Source organism: Schistocerca serialis, chromosome 2 (assembly GCF_023864345.2).
Source record: "Schistocerca serialis cubense isolate TAMUIC-IGC-003099 chromosome 2, iqSchSeri2.2, whole genome shotgun sequence".
Taxonomy (NCBI): domain Eukaryota; kingdom Metazoa; phylum Arthropoda; class Insecta; order Orthoptera; family Acrididae; genus Schistocerca; species Schistocerca serialis.
In genome coordinates, this window is record NC_064639.1 from 499,373,959 (window position 1) to 499,393,025 (window position 19,067).

General features: G+C 37.7%; 1 protein-coding gene across 1 annotated transcript in view; it reads right to left on the bottom strand.

The window, feature by feature from the left end:
- Positions 1–3,848: 3,848 nt before the first annotated feature.
- LOC126457444 (pseudouridylate synthase TRUB2, mitochondrial) overlaps positions 3,849–19,067 on the bottom strand; it is a 29,532-nt gene continuing 14,313 nt past the window's right edge. The window contains exons 4-5 of the mRNA XM_050093726.1: positions 10,700–10,836; positions 3,849–4,191 (exon numbers count right to left, since the gene is read on the bottom strand). Coding sequence (XP_049949683.1) covers positions 3,908–4,191; positions 10,700–10,836 — 421 coding nt within the window. The 3' untranslated portion in view covers positions 3,849–3,907. The remainder of the gene's footprint in view (positions 4,192–10,699; positions 10,837–19,067) is intronic.

The window sequence follows — 19,067 nt, forward strand, 5'->3', positions numbered from 1 at the left end:
AAACCCATTAAATAATAAAGCTATAACAAGTTTCAAGACTTTAATGTAAATAACAATCAATACAAGGTCTCGTAAAGTTGTAGTTCAGAGATCATGTTCTACTGTTAGTTCCATTCTAAAACTTCTAACCAGCAAAGTTTAAATGCAGTCGAACTGAAACTTGTTCTGTAATTAAAGCAAACATTACTCCACTCATGTAAAAATTACAATGATTTTAAATTGATGCACAACAGTGTTATAAAATAATGTGTCTCCGAGAAAGTGGCTGTTTAGATGCTGCTACTTGGGGATAGAGCAGATGATGGCAGGTGCTTCCTTCGGCCATCTGCTGTGCCCCTATATAAATACAGCCTAAGAGGCAGTGCGAATTTCACTTCACACCCAGCTACAATACGGTCCATGTCAGTCAAATGCCGGCTTACGTGCTTGCCTTGGGTGATGTCACAGCCAGGCTGCAACTAAATGCATGTTTTCGGTACAAATACGAAGTGAACTTGTGAGGACTGTACACGGTCCTGGATCACTTGAATTTCGTGAGAGTAACTGTTTGCCTGCCACCTGTAATGTTAACAAAATCATGTGGCAAATAGTGATATTTCCACTTTTGTGGCAAGTAATTAACTTTGATTATTAAAAGTTAGGGCGAAAGACCATTTAATAAGTACTTACCTTGGAGGTCGCCTCTGAACTGCTCATAGTGCTGTTTCTGATAGAGACACCATTATTATAATAATTGTAATAATAATAATAATAATAATAATAACAATAAACACCAGATATTACAGCAAGCACATTATTAAAGATCCCAATACGACAACAGATAAATGTAGACTTTGCAAACAACAAATAGAAACAGTAGATCACATCACAAGCGGATGTACAATACTAGCAAATACAGAATACCCCAGAAGACATGACAATGTAGCAAAAATAATACATCAACAACTTGCCATAAAACATAAACTAATAAAACAACATGTTCCCACATACAAGTATGCACCACAAAGTGTACTGGAGAATGATGAATACAAATTATACTGGAACAGAACCATTATAACAGATAAAACAACACCACATAACAAACCTGACATCATACCCACCAGTAAAAAGAAGAAATTAACACAACTAATCGAAATATCCATACCCAATACAACAAATATACACAAGAAAACAGGAGAAAAAATTGAAAAATACATCCAACTGGCTGAGGAAGTCAAGGACATGTGACATCAGGATAAAGTCGACATTATACCAATTATACTATCAATTACAGGAGTCATACCACAGAATATCCACCAGTACATCAACGCAATACAGCTACATCCAAACGTATATATACAACTACAGAAATCTGTAATTATTGATACATGTTAAATTACCCGAAAGTTCCTAAATGCAATGTAACATATACCGTACAGTTAAAAGGAAGTCACGCTTGATCAAGGTCCGCGTCAGTTTCCATTTTTAACCAGACGTAATGTCTGAGAAAGGAAAGAAATAATAATAATAATTGTTATTATTATTATTATCATCAGGAATATTACTATGTTGTGAGTGTGAAATTTTCTTAAATATAATTGAATCAAATAGAAGTCAAAACTTTTATTTACAATTATAATCATTATCCCACTGAGTAAATGGAGAGTAGAAACATTTATTTCAGTGAACAAAGGAAGAATGTGGACTTGCAGACTGGAAACTATAGTCAGTATGTTCTCCAGCACTCATGAAGTTCATGAATGGCTGCAAATGGTCTCCAGGTAGTCAAACGTAACTATTTCCAGTCAGTGATCAGTTCAGGTGGAGCAGAGGACCCAGTCCATTCATGTAAAAACTGCCCACACCATTATGGAGCCACCACCAGCTGGCATAGTGCCTTGTTGACAGCTTGGGATCATTGCTTTGTGGAGTCTGCACCACACTCAAACCATACCATCAGCTGTTAGCAACTGAAATTGGGATTCATCTGACCAGGCCACAGCTTTCCAATTGTGTACGGTCCAACCTATATGGCCACAAGCCCAGGAGAAGCACTGTAGGATATGTCATGCTGTGAACAAGGGCATCGCATCGGTTGTCTGCTGCCATAGCCCATTAATGCCAAATTTTGCAGCACTGTCTAACAGGTAAGTTCATCGTACATCCCACATTCATTTCTGTGCTTATTTCCACAGTGTTTCTTGTTTGTTAGCACTGACAACTCTATGCAAACACCATTACTCTTGGTCGTTCAGTGAAGGCCGTCGGCCACTTTTTTGTCTGTGGTGAGAGGTAATTCTTGAAAGTTGGTATTCTCTGCATACTCTTAACACGGTGGATCTCATAATATTGAATTCTCTAATGATTTCTGAAATGGAATGTCTATGCATCTAGCTCCAACAATCAGTCAGCATTTAAAGTCCGTTAATTCCCATCATATGGCAATAATCATGTTGAACACCTTTGCACAGGAATCATTGGAGTATAAATGACAGCTCTGTTAATGTAATGCCCTTTTACACTGAAGGGCCAAAGAAACTGCTACATCTGCCTAATATAAAGCACACAGAAATGCTGCAACACAACATGGCATGGACTTGACTAATGTCTGAAGGAGTGCTGGGGGAAATGGACACCATGAATCCTGTAGTGTTGTCCATAAATCCATAAGAGTACGAGGGGGTGGAGATCTCTTCTGAACAGCAAGTTGAAAAGCATCCCAGACTGTATGCTCAATAATGTTCATGTCCCGGGAGTTCGGTGACCAGCGGAAGTGTTTAAACTCAGAAGAGTGTTTCTGCAGCCAGTCTGTAGCAATTGGATGTGTGGTGTGTTGCATTATCCTGCTGGAATTGCTGTAGTTCATCGGAACACACAATGGACATGAATGGATGCAGGTGATAAGACAGGATGCTTACATATGAGTCACCAGTCAGAGTCGTATCTAGAGGTATCAGGGGTCCCATATCACTCTAACTGCACGTCGCACACCATTTCCATGGATTCATGAGGTTGTTTCCATACCCATACATGTTGATACACGCTATACAATTTGAAACAACACTTGTCCGACCAGGCAACATGTTTCCAGTGATCAACAGTTCAGTGTCTGTGTCGACGGGCCCAGTTGAGACATAAAGCTTTGTGTCGTGCAGTCGTCAAGGGTACACGATCGGGCCTTCAGCTCCGAAGGTCCATATCGATGATGTTTTATCAAATGGCACACTCTCTGACAATTGTTGATGGTCCATCATTGAAATCTCCAGCAATTTGTGGAAGGGTTTCACTTCTGTCACGTTGAACGATTCTCTTCAGTCGTCGGGTGGTCCCATTCTTGCAGGATCTCTTTCCGACTGCAGCAATGTCTGATATTTGACATTTTACTTGATTCTTGATATTCGCAGTACACTCGTGAAATGGTCATATGGAGAAATCGCCACTTAAGTGTTACCTCAGAGATGCTGTGTCCCATCGCTCATGCGCTGACTGTAACACCATATTCAGACTCACTTAAATCTTGATAACCTGCCATTGAAGCAGCAGTAACCAATCTAACAACTGCACCAGACACTTGTTGTCTTATATAGGTGTTGCCGACGGTAGTGTCGTATTCTGGCTGTTTACATATCTCTGTATTTGAATACACAGGCCTGTACCAGTTTCTTTGGCACTTCAGTGTATTTAGTTGAGTTTACACATAAAACAAATAGGAAAAGTGACTGAAATAGTGTGGTGTGGAATTTTTTAAAAATATACATTAATCTCCAACATTTCCATTGCAATAGGGATAACTTTAAGTACAACATGAGTATCAAATAAGCTACAGTATAAGGAATTTAGCCCTAAAAGTGTCACAAAAAGAAAAAAGCTTTAACTGATTCACAAGAAAGCCCTTTATTCCTCCATATCAGAAAGGCACTGGTTGTAATTAATTTACAACTGAATTCTTTTGCTCTTCTGCAGGAACAAGAGTCGGTGATGTATTTTCCACTGTATTGTTGACTGTCTGCTGTATCAGCTGATGACATTCTTGCATACTGTCCAGAATGTGTTTTAGGTGCCAGTGTTTTGGCAGGAGGGCGTGTTCCAGTGTGAAGAGCCCATGCCGAATACAGTGAATGCCAGTGCATGTGGCACATGTGTGAAGTTGGATACCAATGTCATGGATGAGAGTCTTCAAGTATGATTCGTACTCGTTAATACACGTAACCTCTGCAAAAATTAAAAACAACAAAAAGAATGACAGTTTCGGCAAATAAAAACCACCTTCATTTAAAACATTTTACACTAGTAGATACATCAGGTTAAAAAAAAAAAAGAATGACTGAAAATATACAGCATTATCCTTCACAACATAATACGAGTCAAGTAGAAAAAAACACAAATTAAAAAAGAAATGTACTTCATATGCTAATATACTGCTACCTGAAGAAAGGAGATCTTAAATGGGAATCTTTAGAAGAATGTCCTTACAAAATTACACTAAGTAAGCTGACAACTGATATTTGAGGAAGACTACAAGACAATGGCAAGGAGAGATTAGAGCAGCTGGGACAGTTAGTATTATTTATTTACAACCTTTACACTATTTACTGCAACTGATTTCATACAAAGGGTGAAGATGCGCAATTCATAGAAATCACTGGAGATATAATGACATGGCATCTATTGGATATACAGTAGAAAATAAATTGTGATGGAATTCCCCTGAAAGCGCTGTCATCAAACTGACAGCAAAATCATTTACTGTGTGTTAAAACACCATATACTGCACTTAGAGCAAAAAATAATGTGTGGTGAGAACCCAGCAGTAGTGATGCAATAAAATTTACTTTGTATTTCATCACATCTGAAATAAAATGCAATTGCATATCTTAACACTTCTGCAGCTGTTGACTGCACCATGGGTGTTTTGGTGTACAGCTGCTAAACAGTCAGCCACACAAAGGGGACAACATGCTTCAACTGCTGTGGCAGTGAAGGATTAAGGAGGGACTTAATCAGACAATGTTTATTGATGTGGCTTTCTTGAAGGAAACATCTACTGGAGAGATTTATTGAACACGCAGGCTACCTAAATGAGATTGGTTGCGTGGGGCTTGAAATCCACATCTCTCAACTGCATCTCAAAGAAGAAGAAAGCAGGTGGAGAGAACGCAAAGGATCAGCTAGAGTTAACCTCTGCTTTGCTGGGTGTGATGGGCTTCAGTAAATACAATAAATCAATAAGATGATTTTGCACAGAGCCGGCAGAACAATCATGTACTAAGAGAGGAAGCCCCGAGTTACTGCAATGAGACCCAGATAATCCCAACTATCATACATAATTTTTTGCAGAGGTGAATGTCAGGTGGAATGGCACCACTTTCAGGTGGAAATGCACCACTTTATCTTGCAGAAGAAACAGCTACATACAATGATCTCATTCTCTAGACCCTGTTATTAAATGTTTATTTATTTAGTTACTAACAAAGAGATAGAGGGGCTGGCCAGTACTTACCTCAGCTCAGTACAGCCGATATATACACAAAAACAGAACCGAAAATTTACGTTCCTAGCTTTCGGAACAAATGTTCCTTCATCAGGGAGGAGAGAGGGGAAAGAAGGGGAAGAAGGGAAAGTAGATTCAGTTACTCACAACCCAGGTTATGAAGCAACAGGGAAAGGAAAACAGGGAGGGTAGCAAGGATGGAGGCATGGTTGTCAGAGGGAAGCCAAAGATATTCTACTGTAAGTAATGTGCCAGCTTCAAACCAAAGAGGATGCATACAGAAGTAAAGAGGTATATAGTATAAAGATAAACACAACTATGTAGGATCAAAAGATGGATGAATGGCTAAAGAGGAAAGGGAAAGAGGAGAAGACTGAAGAGTAAATGGGAGTGAGGTTGTTTAACTTAGGTTCAGTCCAGGGGGATGGCAGGATGAAAGGACGTGTTGGAGTGCAAGTTCCCATCTCCGCAGTTCAGAGGGACTGGTGTTGGGTGGGAGAAGCCAAATGGCACATACGGTGTAGCAGTTCCTAGGTCCCTAGAATTATGCTGGAGGGCATGCTCCGCTACTGGGTATTGGACATCTCCTAGGCGGACAGTTCATCTGTGTCCGTTCATGCGCTCAGCCAGTTTAGTTGTTGTCATACCGATGTAAAAGGCTGTGCAGTGCAGTCATGTCAGTTGATAAATGACATGTGTAGTTTCACACATGGCCCTGCCTTGAATTATGTATGTTTTACCAGTAGCGGGGATGAAGTAGGTGGTTGTGGGGGGATGCATGGGGCAGGTTTTGCAGCGGGGTCGGTTACAGGGGTAGGAACCGCTGGGTAGAGAAGGTAGTCTGGGAATATTGTAGGGTTTAACAAGGATGTTACGGAGGTTAGGGGGGCGATGAAAGGCAACTCTGGGTGGTGTGAGGAGAATTTTGTCAAGGGATGATCTCATTTCAGGGGTTGACTTGAGAAAGTCATATCCCTGGTGGAGTAATTTGTTGATGTTTTCGAGGCCAGGATAATATTGGGTGACAAGGGGGATGCTTCTGTGTGGTCTGGGGGTAGGAACATTGTTGTTGGACGGGGAGGAATGTATTGCTCGGGAGATCTGTTTGTGGACAAGGTCTGCAGGATAGTTGCGGGAGTGGAATGCACTGGTCAGGTTATTGGTGTAATTGTTGAGGGATTCGTCACTGGAGCAGATACGTTTGCCGCAAATACCTAGGCTGTAGGGAAGGGAGCGTTTGATGTGGAATGGATGGCAGCTATCAAAGTGAAGGTACTGTTGTTTGTTAATAGAACAGGCTCTGCTATCGGTATACTACGCCTTCCACATCGCTGGCAATGGGTTCTACACAATGCTGATGACTACTTTGAAGGACAGTAACAGGTGCAAACATGTAACTCTTTTGTATCAGTTGTGAATAAATAGTTGCCAATATTTAAGTTCCAACCCTCGTATAAAGAGATGCAGATTTAAAGGAATGTTTAATACAAATCGTCGGCTTTACGTAGTGACATAGGAAACATGCGACAAATGTCGTCAAAAATATTGTGACTATAATGTAATTCTGTCAGAAATTTTTTCATATGGGCTAAGGGCAGATCATTCTGTCACCCTACCCACATTTTTTTTCCCACTATACCACATTCATTGGCCTCTCCAACTCACAACCAAACTGTTACCTTCCAACCTGGGCAGGAATCAGTAAACGGAGTAGAATGCTCCAAATTTTTGGGAGTAAATATTGATGAAAGCTTCAACTGAAAGAAGCACATTACTGAGCTTCTCAAAAAATTAGGGTCAGCTACTTGTTTTCTTTGTATAATTGCAAATCTTGTAAATGAATGAATCAACTTTCTGAAATATTCCACATATTTCCACCAATAATGTCTTATGGAATAATTTTCTTACACAGAAAGTATTGATTGCACACAAGTGAGCAGTAAGAATAAAATGTGGTGTTCACACATGGACAATATGTAAGGTACCTATTCATGGAACTGGGTATTTTAACTCCACTGTCACAATACACACAGTGTAGCATACAGAAGTCATACTGAGACTGTCTAATAAACATTTTATTTGCAGTTTGCCAACTTTGGATTATTGTGACGAGCAACCATAGTTCCTGCAAGGTTCACTATAAGACAGAACTTGTCAATATCATGCATGCGTGTCACCCTCGCTTCAGTTTAATAAAATGGTGGGCAAGGGCTAGTTGACACCAGAACAAAAAGTGAAGACAGTGTCGTTTTCAATGGAAATGAAGAGAGTAGCAGAAGCAACATTTTATTGTTTATTTTCACACATGTGGGCATAGACAATACAGTGTATGGATTACCAAAAAAATTTAAAACTGACAGCAGTATTATAGAGTAAAAGTTACCTTGTGCCAATGCAGTCCATACTCCAGAGAATATCAAGCCTGTGACAGTGGCTTTGACGCAAAGTCTTTAGAAACCCATGATGAAAGCTACAGCTGAATTGGGCATCTCACATCATTCTCTTCACAGACTACGTCATGCTGGAGTGAAACTATTCCCATACGAAATTACAGTGTTGCACAAACTAATGGAGAATTACAGTCTGGAACTTCAGCTGTTGCGAATGACTGTGCTATGATTCATGACACATGGTTCTCTGATGAGCTGTATGTTCATCTGAATGGTAACGTTAATAGGCAGAACATCATATTTTGGGCACAAGAAGCTCCTGATGTTGTAGACAAGATTGAAAATTAAGGAGAAAAAGTGAGTGTATGGGGTGCCATTTCCAGCCATGGAATCACTGGGCCAATGTTTTTCATAGGTGCAGTTAACAGTGCATGGTACATGAGCAAGTTGCTGAGCAATTTTCTTCCACAACTTTATACACACAATGGTTCCGGCATAACAGAGCTCGTCCTCATACAGCAAATGTTACTCTGGATTTCTGCATGAAAATTTCAGGCACCATGTGATATTCCATTGATATCCAGAACATTTTTGGGGTGGTTTAATATGGCCACCACACAGCCTGGATTTTAATCTCTGTGATTATTTCTTACGGGGAACATTTGAAGGAGACAGTCTACCACAACAAATCACATAATCCAATGCAACTGGCAGTGGCTATCACAACAGTTCTCCAGGTAATCACAGGAGACTCGTCTCAGATGGTTGGAAACATCATAGTTGACCTCAAAGAGGTGGTACATCAATAAGGCGTACATACTGAACATTTACTGCACACTTGCTGAACACACATATTCTGATGATTACTGTACAAAGGAAAGAAATTAATATTTTTGTTTATTAAAAGTTATATAAAAAAAATTCAATGTATGACATTTCGCACACCACCCTATATAATCACTAATAAAATCTGCCATAAATAATCCATCACAAATTGAGAAGAACAGCAATCTCCATACCTACAACACTAGAGGGGAATAAAAATATTTGATTATTCATCCAATAACATAAAATGTCTGACCGGTAGCAAAGCAAGTTTTAAATCTTATTTAAAAATCATTTCTCTTGGATAGTTCCTTCTATATCATTGACCAATTTCTACTTAAAAACTGGGAGCCATTAAAAAAAATGCTGTTTAATGTAGTTACACGAGTAGGACTAAAATAATAAAGTGGTCATTAATGTTAACATTACTCATGCATACACATCCTGTAAACTCATTTCGTTGTAAGAAATGTTCAAATGATCTACGGAATATGTCATTAGCCACCTATTTAAGCACCATGATAAGCTTAGAAACATTACAACAGTTGTTCTCCATTTTTCTTTCTCCATTTAAGCTATAAGTTTTTCATCCATGCGCTGTGTCTATCACAGTGTTCATCTGACCATTTGGCACAGCTGTTTGTTTTCCATCTTGGAAAGTCACAAAGACATCTCAGTTTTGTGTGTCTTCTGCTTGTATACCAACTTCCTCTAAGATTGTTTTAGATATTCATGTGGATTAGCATTCTCATTTTCAGATATTTGTGTAAGGTACTGAAGATACATTTTGTCCATTTGAAATCATTCACTCTTATAACAAGGCCATAAAACAAAATTGCGTGTTTGTGCATTGTGTCCCTATTTTTTTCTATTTTAATGTATTCTTGTGGTACAAATTTTTTATGTAGATCCTGCTTTTTACATTTCTCACTTTCTAATTTCATTAGCAAACATCTTTAAAGTGCATGTAAACACACTAGTTTTGGACAGAGTTGCAATGACAAGTTTTGATATTTACCAAAAAGCACTTTTTGTTGTAAAGGTTCCACGTGGTTTACAATGCTATTTTCATTTTACTAATAGCTGTTGTTTCAATGCTTTTTTTATGCAGCCCATTGGCTGTAATCCATTAACCCTGATATTTATAGCTATACACATATTTTATTGTTTCAAATATGGTGTTGAACTGGTTTATAATGTTGATATTGCTTTTAGATCTGTTAATTCTTTCAGTACATTAATCTGTTCTGTAGCTATTTCAAATTCTTCTGTCATTAAGCCCATATCACAGCAGAAGCTTAACAGCCAATATCCACGCCATTCTTCTTAGTGTCAATCCTTAAAAGTTTAAACAACTTGCAAAGTTTCAATTCCTTGTGTCATCAATGTATTACTGAACTCCTGTATTATAATCCCTAGCAGTGTTTCATGAACTTCCTTTTGGATAAGTATGTTAAGTAGAACATCACAGCCAAAGGACTCCTATGCCTCCTCACAATCTGCACTGCTAGATACATATTTTACGTATTTTTTAACGTTATTTTTACTGGGCAGATTTGTTAATTCCTTGACAAGGAGACATTGTCTTCATAACAAAGCATATCCAAATTATAATGTATTTAGCATAATATAACAACACATTTTTCAGAAAGTTAGTTTTCGTGTGTCAAAATTCAGGAGTTCTAGTACTGGAAAGAATGTATTGACAGATTTCAGGAAAATAAGCCTAGGTGTGGAATTCAGCAACTTACTGCACCAAACACTGAAATTACAGAAGTTTGTTGGTCATGTTGACTTTTCACAAGATGAAATATCACTTTTAATTATTCTTTTACAAGATATGTTTTCATGTTACTATTAAAAAAATTAACACACTGACCTTTTTTTGCCTGTGACAGCATTCACTTCAAATTTTTAAAAGTTCTCCAGAAATAATTCAAACTGTTTAACAAACTAACAGATTCATTACTACAATGTAATATTATTTTATTCTATGCCAAAACAAAACACTAACCGAGAGTAAAATCTGGTGGACTGAAGTAGGTGCACCTCACATTGTACAAAAGAGGAACTGTATTTGCTGGCGGTCTGATCATGCCTCGTGATGCCAGTTCATACGCAGTCTGACTCTGAATGTCAACTCCAGCCTGTCTGTAAACAAATAACATATAATTTTACAATATGCTAATATTTTTTAATAGTGCTCAATAGTAATAACTGTTAAAATGAGAGTGTTGATTCATATTGAAGCTGATGGTGTACCATGTGATGGCACTAGTTGTCTCTGTAACTTCCTTTTCTGTGAAGCAGGAAGACGTATCATCAGCTAAAGGACACTGTGTTGCAAGGTACAAAGGACATTACGCCTGAAACTGTACATTCAAAATATGTCCAATCAACTGCAATCTGTATTATGAAGATAAATATCAATGATCAAACTCAGACCATCAATTTTCTTTTGCTCTTCCTGATTGTTACCCTTAGATGAAACCTTCTGCAGAAGTCACAAGTCAACAAATATAAAAGGTCAAAGATTCAAATAAAAAATTTATTCTGACAAGGATTCATGCAACATAAATTGCTCTGCATCGCCATTTTCCATTGATCCTACTATGAATCTGCTGTCATCAGTGAGAAAAGTTCCAGCCAATAATTTGTTTGGTTTCTGAAACTCTAGTCAGTTACAAAAAGGTTCTTTACTCATAAAAGAAATTTACTGGCCAACAACAATCGTAACAATCATGAATGGTCTTGGGAACACTGGATTTTCCACTGCTGTGTACAGCCACAGTTACTCCCCCATTTTAGTGACGTAATTTGAAGAAAAAAAAAGAAGAAGAAGAAAAATGCAGTAAGATAAAACATTTCAACTATTAAAACAGACCTCCATCTCTTATATGGTTTTTGTAAAGAAGAAAGACAACACATGGCATTTCTGTGACAATCATAAGCAAATGAAGAAAATTATCACAAAGAATAGCTATCCATTGCCTTTAAATACAACATTTTGAGTTGCCTGAAAGTAGTAAATTATTTCTTCATTGTAAATATGTAGACTGGATACTGATAGGACAAGGCTAGTGAGTCTGCCCAGGAAAAAAAATGGCTTTCACAGATCCAGTCATAACAACTGGTCTGGACAATGTATCTACAGTAGACAATGCTACCCAAATGACATCACTGCCTTTGAAAAGACATTTGAAAAGAAATTAAGAAAATGTGTGTGTGATTTCTTAAGGGACCAAACTGCTGAGGTCATTGGTCCCTAGAAATTAAGCTGGAACTGCTATAATGATGCGTGCTCTACCTGGATCCGTGAGAGAGCATCGTCTTTGTTGCTGAAGAAATAAAATTCTTGGGGCGCTCAGTTAATATAGATGTAGTTTGAACTGAATCAGAAAGAGGCAACACATTTTCCAGTGTCCCAATAAACATTTGACATGAGCAGTTTTCTTGGAACAATCTTGTATTGTAGGTACTTTGAAATAATTTTATTATACTAAGGTACAACCATTGCAAGAACTGATGCAGGTAAACACCAAAATTTTTTTGGAATAAAGAGCAAGAAATATCTTCCTCTGTTTATTAGTAGGCAGCAATATCATCATCTCCAGGAGCGGCCCTGTATGATAAGAAGATGGAACTGCACACTAACTAAATGTTGTAGGATAGGTGCAGTTCTAGTGCAAACCTACGACAATTTGGAAACAGTGATCAAGTCTCTCCCTAGTCTGAGAAGAATTATTCTGTGAGTGAGAAACTGTGGATAATGAATAAATTTCTACCACATTTATTTATCTGAAATTCGATATTGTGGCAACTCGTCGTTTTTTACACTAGATAACAAGTCTGACAGATCTACTAGGATAGTTTGCAGGATTGACAGAGAGGCTGGAGAAGTAAAATTTTACAGAGAAAAACAAAAGCAGATGTAATGGCATACCATCAACTGTCTTTTGAGGGGTTGTTTAGAGAAAAACTCCTACAAGGATGACTATTCTCTCGCTGTTATCTTGACAGATACCCCTACTGAACAAAGAGAGGACCTGATGTTAAAGAAGACTGTAAAAGCTGCGGACAGAGAAGCAGGCTCCAAAGAAAATTGCTGATTAATATACAGTGAACTGTATAAAAGAAATTACAGTCCAATGAGACAGAAATGGTCACTGATCACGCCAACTCATTTACGGAAAAGCATCTCAAAATATTTTCACAATTCTCAAACATTTTCCCCTCTGGTATTTGTGAAGATCCAAGAGGATTAAAATTCAAGTGTCCTTGGCCAGGTCCCCACAATCGTTCAAAACTTGTAGAGAGTCCCTGTGACAGTATGATAGCCTTCAAAGAGACTCTTAATAATGGAAATCCAGGATAGAATAAAGGCAATACACACACACACACACACACACACACACACACACACACACACACAAAGAGACAGTGCTTGTGTGAGTGAGTTGTGTTTGTGTGAATGTATGTGTGTTTTCTACTTCTGAAGCAGGTCTTTTGGCTAAAAGCTTACTTGTTTAGCAGTCTTTTTGTAGTGCCTGTCTGTGACTCAACATCTCTACTACGTGGTGAGTAGCAATCCAGCCTTTTCGTAATAATGTCAAACAGGTTCTTGAAGTAGATAAATGGAAATTGGTGCATAATTATGTGTATGATTTACCTCACTCACAAAGCTTTCACCAAAACTGAGAAAATGTTGTCCTGGAAGTTGCAAAGTTCATTGTGGAAGACACAACTCTGAAATAAAGAGGGAAGAATATGTAACAAACTCTATTTCCTTTTAACTGCCTTTGTTAAAACAGATCACAGACAATTTCACAGAGTCACCCACAGGATGATCACTATCACCATCCACAAATCATCTCATGGGATATTTTAACGATACATTGGCAGATATGCTCTCCACTTACGATGACAATGTATAGAGAGGCCAAGAAACAAAGCTACTTCTCATGACATAGTGAGGCAAGACACTACAGGGCTATCACACTCTTCCTGCTCCACAGTGTGAGACTGAAACAACAATGGATATACTCTGCTCTCAACTTGACGATACTCGTAGCCATTATGATAACAAACAAAACTAAAAAAGCAACAGAGCTGCCCCACATAAATATCATGGACACCCAGAACAGGTATTAAGAGCGTTATACTGCTAAGCACCAATAGGTAACTTACAACCCAAACAATTCTGTGCCGACAGTTTACTTATCACAAAAAAATTACTAAAGCATTAATTTGGCCTTACTACATACTGAAGAGCTATTCAGAAATTGCAAGTAAATTTCCAGAATGAATTTTCACTCTGCAATGGAGTGTGTGGATATATTTGCAACTTCCTGGATACGAAGGCAGGTTGTGAATCGTGCTTTGACAACTGTCAGTAAAGCACTTGCACGAGAAAGGCATGTAACAAAACATTTGGCTGATTCAACATCAAAATTTAATGCTGTTTATACATGTGAGCACTGTTCATCAGGGGGCAGTTCAGCTCCATCTCTGCTTTTTGGTGGGCCTTTCTAATGAACAGGACTCAGATCTGTGTCTCTGCCTTTTGCATGTAACAAATTCAAATTAACACTGTACATCGGCTAAATGGAGTTCAATATTGTGTTTGCTGTAAACGGCTGACAAGATAATAGCTCAGTGTAAATACCCATTATTAAATTAACAAATATTATGCAAAATGTGGAAATAAAAATTGTGGTAGTGATGGCTGTGACAACTCCTATAAAGGTGTGTATAAGAATGTAAGTGGTGGAGTGATCCACAGTGGCAAGGAACAGAATACCATGTGACGCTCTAGCCAAAAGCATTATTCTCCTATGTCCTGTATCTTTCGTTTCAGGGTGCACGCAGAACACATGCACTGATTTTCATGTTAGTTTAGGTATGGTGAGGGTGCATAGGCACTGTATGCTCATTGTGAGTGCCACGAAGCAAACATGACAAGTATTATGTTAAGAGGTGACAGTGATAGTTTTCAAAACCTACAGTTTTTTTCTGGGGAGACTCAGAAGCAGATACACTAGACCATGTGGCTCTTACACCAACACTGACAATTACTAGGGTAAGCAACGGCTGGAGTTTGAGGCATGGGACAGAAACAGATAGCACACTCGCAATGCTGCAATGTGTTCTCCATCCTTCTCTGTGCAGAATGTTACATGCAATTGTCATCTTATTTGAACATCAGTATAGTTTATGTTAGGCTTAATCAATTTTTAAACATATTACATCTTAACCATGTTATGTGGGAATACAGTGTTTAAATTTCAAAATACAATTGAATACCTGCCGGCAACAACACTGTAACCCTCACTTTTCAAAGAAACCAGTTTGTCACGTATAAACATTGTATGGGCCAAGAGTAAGGCGCGTATGAAGTTATATTGGCAAACATGTACATTAAGCACCATTTTTTGTTTGTTTCCTATTCGTTGCGAGGTGCTCAGATGCAGAAATGTTGTAAACATGGAGAAGAAATGTTGTGCGACGTTAAGTCAGAGCATGTGCGAAGATATAAATAGGGGCCAGAAAAGGAAAATTAAGTATAGTGAATGGAAGAGGAATGCGAAGAAACACAAACAGAATTCGGGGCAACCATATTTGGCCCACAATAGCAAACCAGTAACTGGGAAAATCCCTGCTGAACAGGTTGGTGCATAAAAATTGTATGCTAATCTAACACAATATTTCTGTGAAATGGGAGATTCCATATGTTATTTGCAAACATTATATTGTAATGCGCTGTCATAGCCTTTACCTTTGACGTTAATGTGGTTAACTATATGTATCATTACGTCGTGCTCCCTTTATAGATTGCTACCTGCAAATGTAGATACCAGAGTAAAACACTAAAAATGGAGGACAACAGAGAGCTGTTTCAAGAACTCTACGCTTTAGACTATAATGGTGTTTAGCTTGAATGACCTACCTAGACTTTATGGTGAGCCATTGCCTGTCTCTGTGGGGAAGAAAGCTAAGCTGCTAGACATGTGTAGATATATTCTTGAAAAATACTGAGAGTTTTATGAAAACGTAAAGATGAAGTAAAATGACAATGTTATGGTTGATCACGCAAAATGTACGTTTGCAACAATACATCTTGTGTGCTGTGAATGATCATGTTACACAGTGGGAACTATTAATAACAGTTTGTTTAAACTGCGTGTGCAGTATCAATTCTGTTTCGTTATATTCTTGTGAAATGAAAAAGTGAACGTTTATCACTACAAACCCTTAATTTGTAACAATATTTCCGCCTTCAGTCAAACACCCAGAAGTTCCGACATTGTATAATGCAAATTGTTTTTACGCCTAATCAGAATAAAACCAATAAACAGTATTAGAGGTTAAATAATATCAATGGTATAAATGTTGTAACCCACAAAAGTGTGCTACTCTCGTTAGAGTTACAATGTTTTTTCCTGGATGCCACACGAAAATCTGTAATATCTTGCTTTTCAGGTCACGTACTGCCACAACTTGTACACATTAATCAGCAATGGACTCATTTCAAGTGATTGTGAATGCTATTTCTGCCGTTTGTAAACCTGTTCCATCGTTAATGGTTTTTCGCGCCTCCTGTACAATTTGTATTTTGAGGGTTACAACATTTTTGCCGGCAGGTATTCAATTAATGTTAACAGTATACAAAATGGAAGAAAACCACCAAGTACAGTATTTATAAAAGCATACAATATTTCAGCTGCTGAAACGGGATATTACATTTTTATGCTTAATTTCTGTACATGCAGGTTTAGGCTTTCCACATTGTTCCTGCACTATTTCACAGGAATGCTAGTATGTTTCTACATAGTAGGAGATGGTTGTCACCTTTGTTATTCCGTCCCTACTATTAATAACTTCAGATTAATATTTAACCTATCACACCAATATTTTTGTAAGTATGTAGGGTTCCATAGCCAAAGTCCATTAAAATAAAAGTTTCCTGGCTCTGTACTATGTTATATCGTGAAATAAATGTCACAGAATGAAACTGATGTTGCGGCCATGGTTGGTCTTCCTCTGGGTCTACTGAGAGGACGACCACAGTAACTGTGGCCAGAATGTCAGTTTTATTTTGTGACTGTTGTTCTACAATATAACATGGTACCATGCCCAGACAATGTTGCATCAAAGTAGCGATGTGATGTGGGACGTCATATGTGAGCAAACATGAGAAAAGAATACGGACAATATTTGTTTTTGGAGTTTAGATCACCATAACAGACTAATCTGTAGCATAATACAAAATCTAGGTTAAGCTGAAAGGTGATATTCCAGTTGTGAGTTGGTGAAGTCAATGAACGTGGGTATGACATTTTAGACCTGGTGACATGTTGATTTGTAGTGTAGCCAGAGGTCTAAGATGGGCTGGAAGGTGACCGAGTTGGTGAAGCAATATTGAAAGTTTCAGTTCAATGGAAATGTTTATGTTACTCAATTGTTTTGTTGTTGTGATGATACCTTAACTTGCTTAAGTAATATTCACTTAAGATAGTGCTTTATGTAATTGTATGTTGTGTTACATAAAGGCTCAATAAAATAAAATAAATAAATAAAGAACTAAAGCTAGTTTCATGAGAAGTTAGGAGCAATAAGAAGGAAGTTGGCCTGAAGTCAGAACAATATAATGTGGAGCCAGCTCACTAAGAAAATCAACAATTCCAGGTGTACCGGTACCATTTGAAGGGTACGTGGGAACAGTAATCCAAGTTCAGTTTGCAAGATTCTGAGAAAATCAAATTTTAAACCTTGAGGACTGTTATTAGGTTTCTATTATAAATAATTTATAGACCCCCCTCCTAAATTGTTGTCTATTTTATATGTTATATGTTGTATAATGACATAATATCCACTTGCAATAGTGCAGTACAACAATGAAAAATGTATGAATACAACAATACACCAAATTTGCACGGTAAAAATAATCTAAGTCTAGTCTACCCGAAATGAATTTAAATGCTTAAAAACTACTTTTTTCTGAATATTATTACCAACATATCACTTTTATACTTGACACACAGAATAATTCAATAAAGCAATCTTTTATCTTGACGTAATAGTAGGTCTATTTGCAATAATAAAGTACAAGAGTGAAAAACTTAGTACAACAATAAACAGAATTAATTCTGTGAGGTAAAAATTATTATTAAAGTCTTTACAATATCTTAAATGAATTTAAAAGCATAGAAAGTATGGTTAGAACTTTTTTCCCTAAATATCAACTTTACACATGAGGCAGAACTTATTTTTTAATAATGCAATACAGTAACATATATTAATAGCACTATATAAATAGGCGAAAAATTTCTAAGCCAAGAGTTAGAATGTTTGTAATATTATGAAACGTTATCTCCCTCATCTTCATCATGATAATGAACTTAAATATTGCTGAACTACTGGGCCACAAAACTGCATCAAAATTTGCAGACTGTCATATTTTGCTTTAGGGATGTCAAGAAGTTGTAGATGAATTTGCGAAGGCAGGGGCTTCTCCTTTAACTTGGGTAGATAAGGAGCTTCACTGATCTTGGAGTTTCCATATGGGTCAAAGCATAGCCGTCGCAGGCGGGGCAGTTTATTATTCTGCATCACGAGAACCTTTGAGATAATTCTTTGAGCAAAAGGGTATTTCTTCCTGTAACTTTCATTTAGAAATCTTCCCCACCGAAGAAAGTTCTGCTTGCAGTCCACTGCAACAATGGGTTCTGGAAGTCGTCTTCAATTTCCGTAACTTGACACCAGTCATTTGGTGTTTCACATTTTGCCTTTGTATTTACTAGGGCCATATTCTGTCACATTCAAGATAGAAATGACCTTTCACTGGGGTACACAGTTGTAGACAAACCTGCCTTTTGAAAGCATCAAGAAAAGACAGAAACAAAACACACTGTAGTTCTTGTTCTGTTCTGAGCAAGAATTGCAGAATACACCGAGTTCGTGTACACTGCAAGATACGAATTTAGTGGAGTAATGTCATCACATAGAATGAACTTCATCTGAATCATTGTTTGATTGTAGGTATAGAAAATGGACTTCCCTGTACAAAGGCACTGTATGTTAGATTAGTAAAATGGCAGCTGCCATCTGTAGTAAATCTCACTTGTCGCGATATTGGGAAGTGGAAGATTTTTCTGGTAATCCATTGTAATTGCAACTCTGGTTTCGATTGCAAGCTATCTGTGAATCAGCTTGAGCAACATCAGCTTAAATTGATGTTTGAGGTGTCAGTCCCTCAGTAGCAGACATTTTGTCACAAAAATGTGATAATAGTATTCACAGGCTATTGGGTTTCTGAAAATTAGTTTAAGTGCATCTGATGTAACTACCTGTCAGTAAAGTCTTCAGACAAATATAGTTTCTTA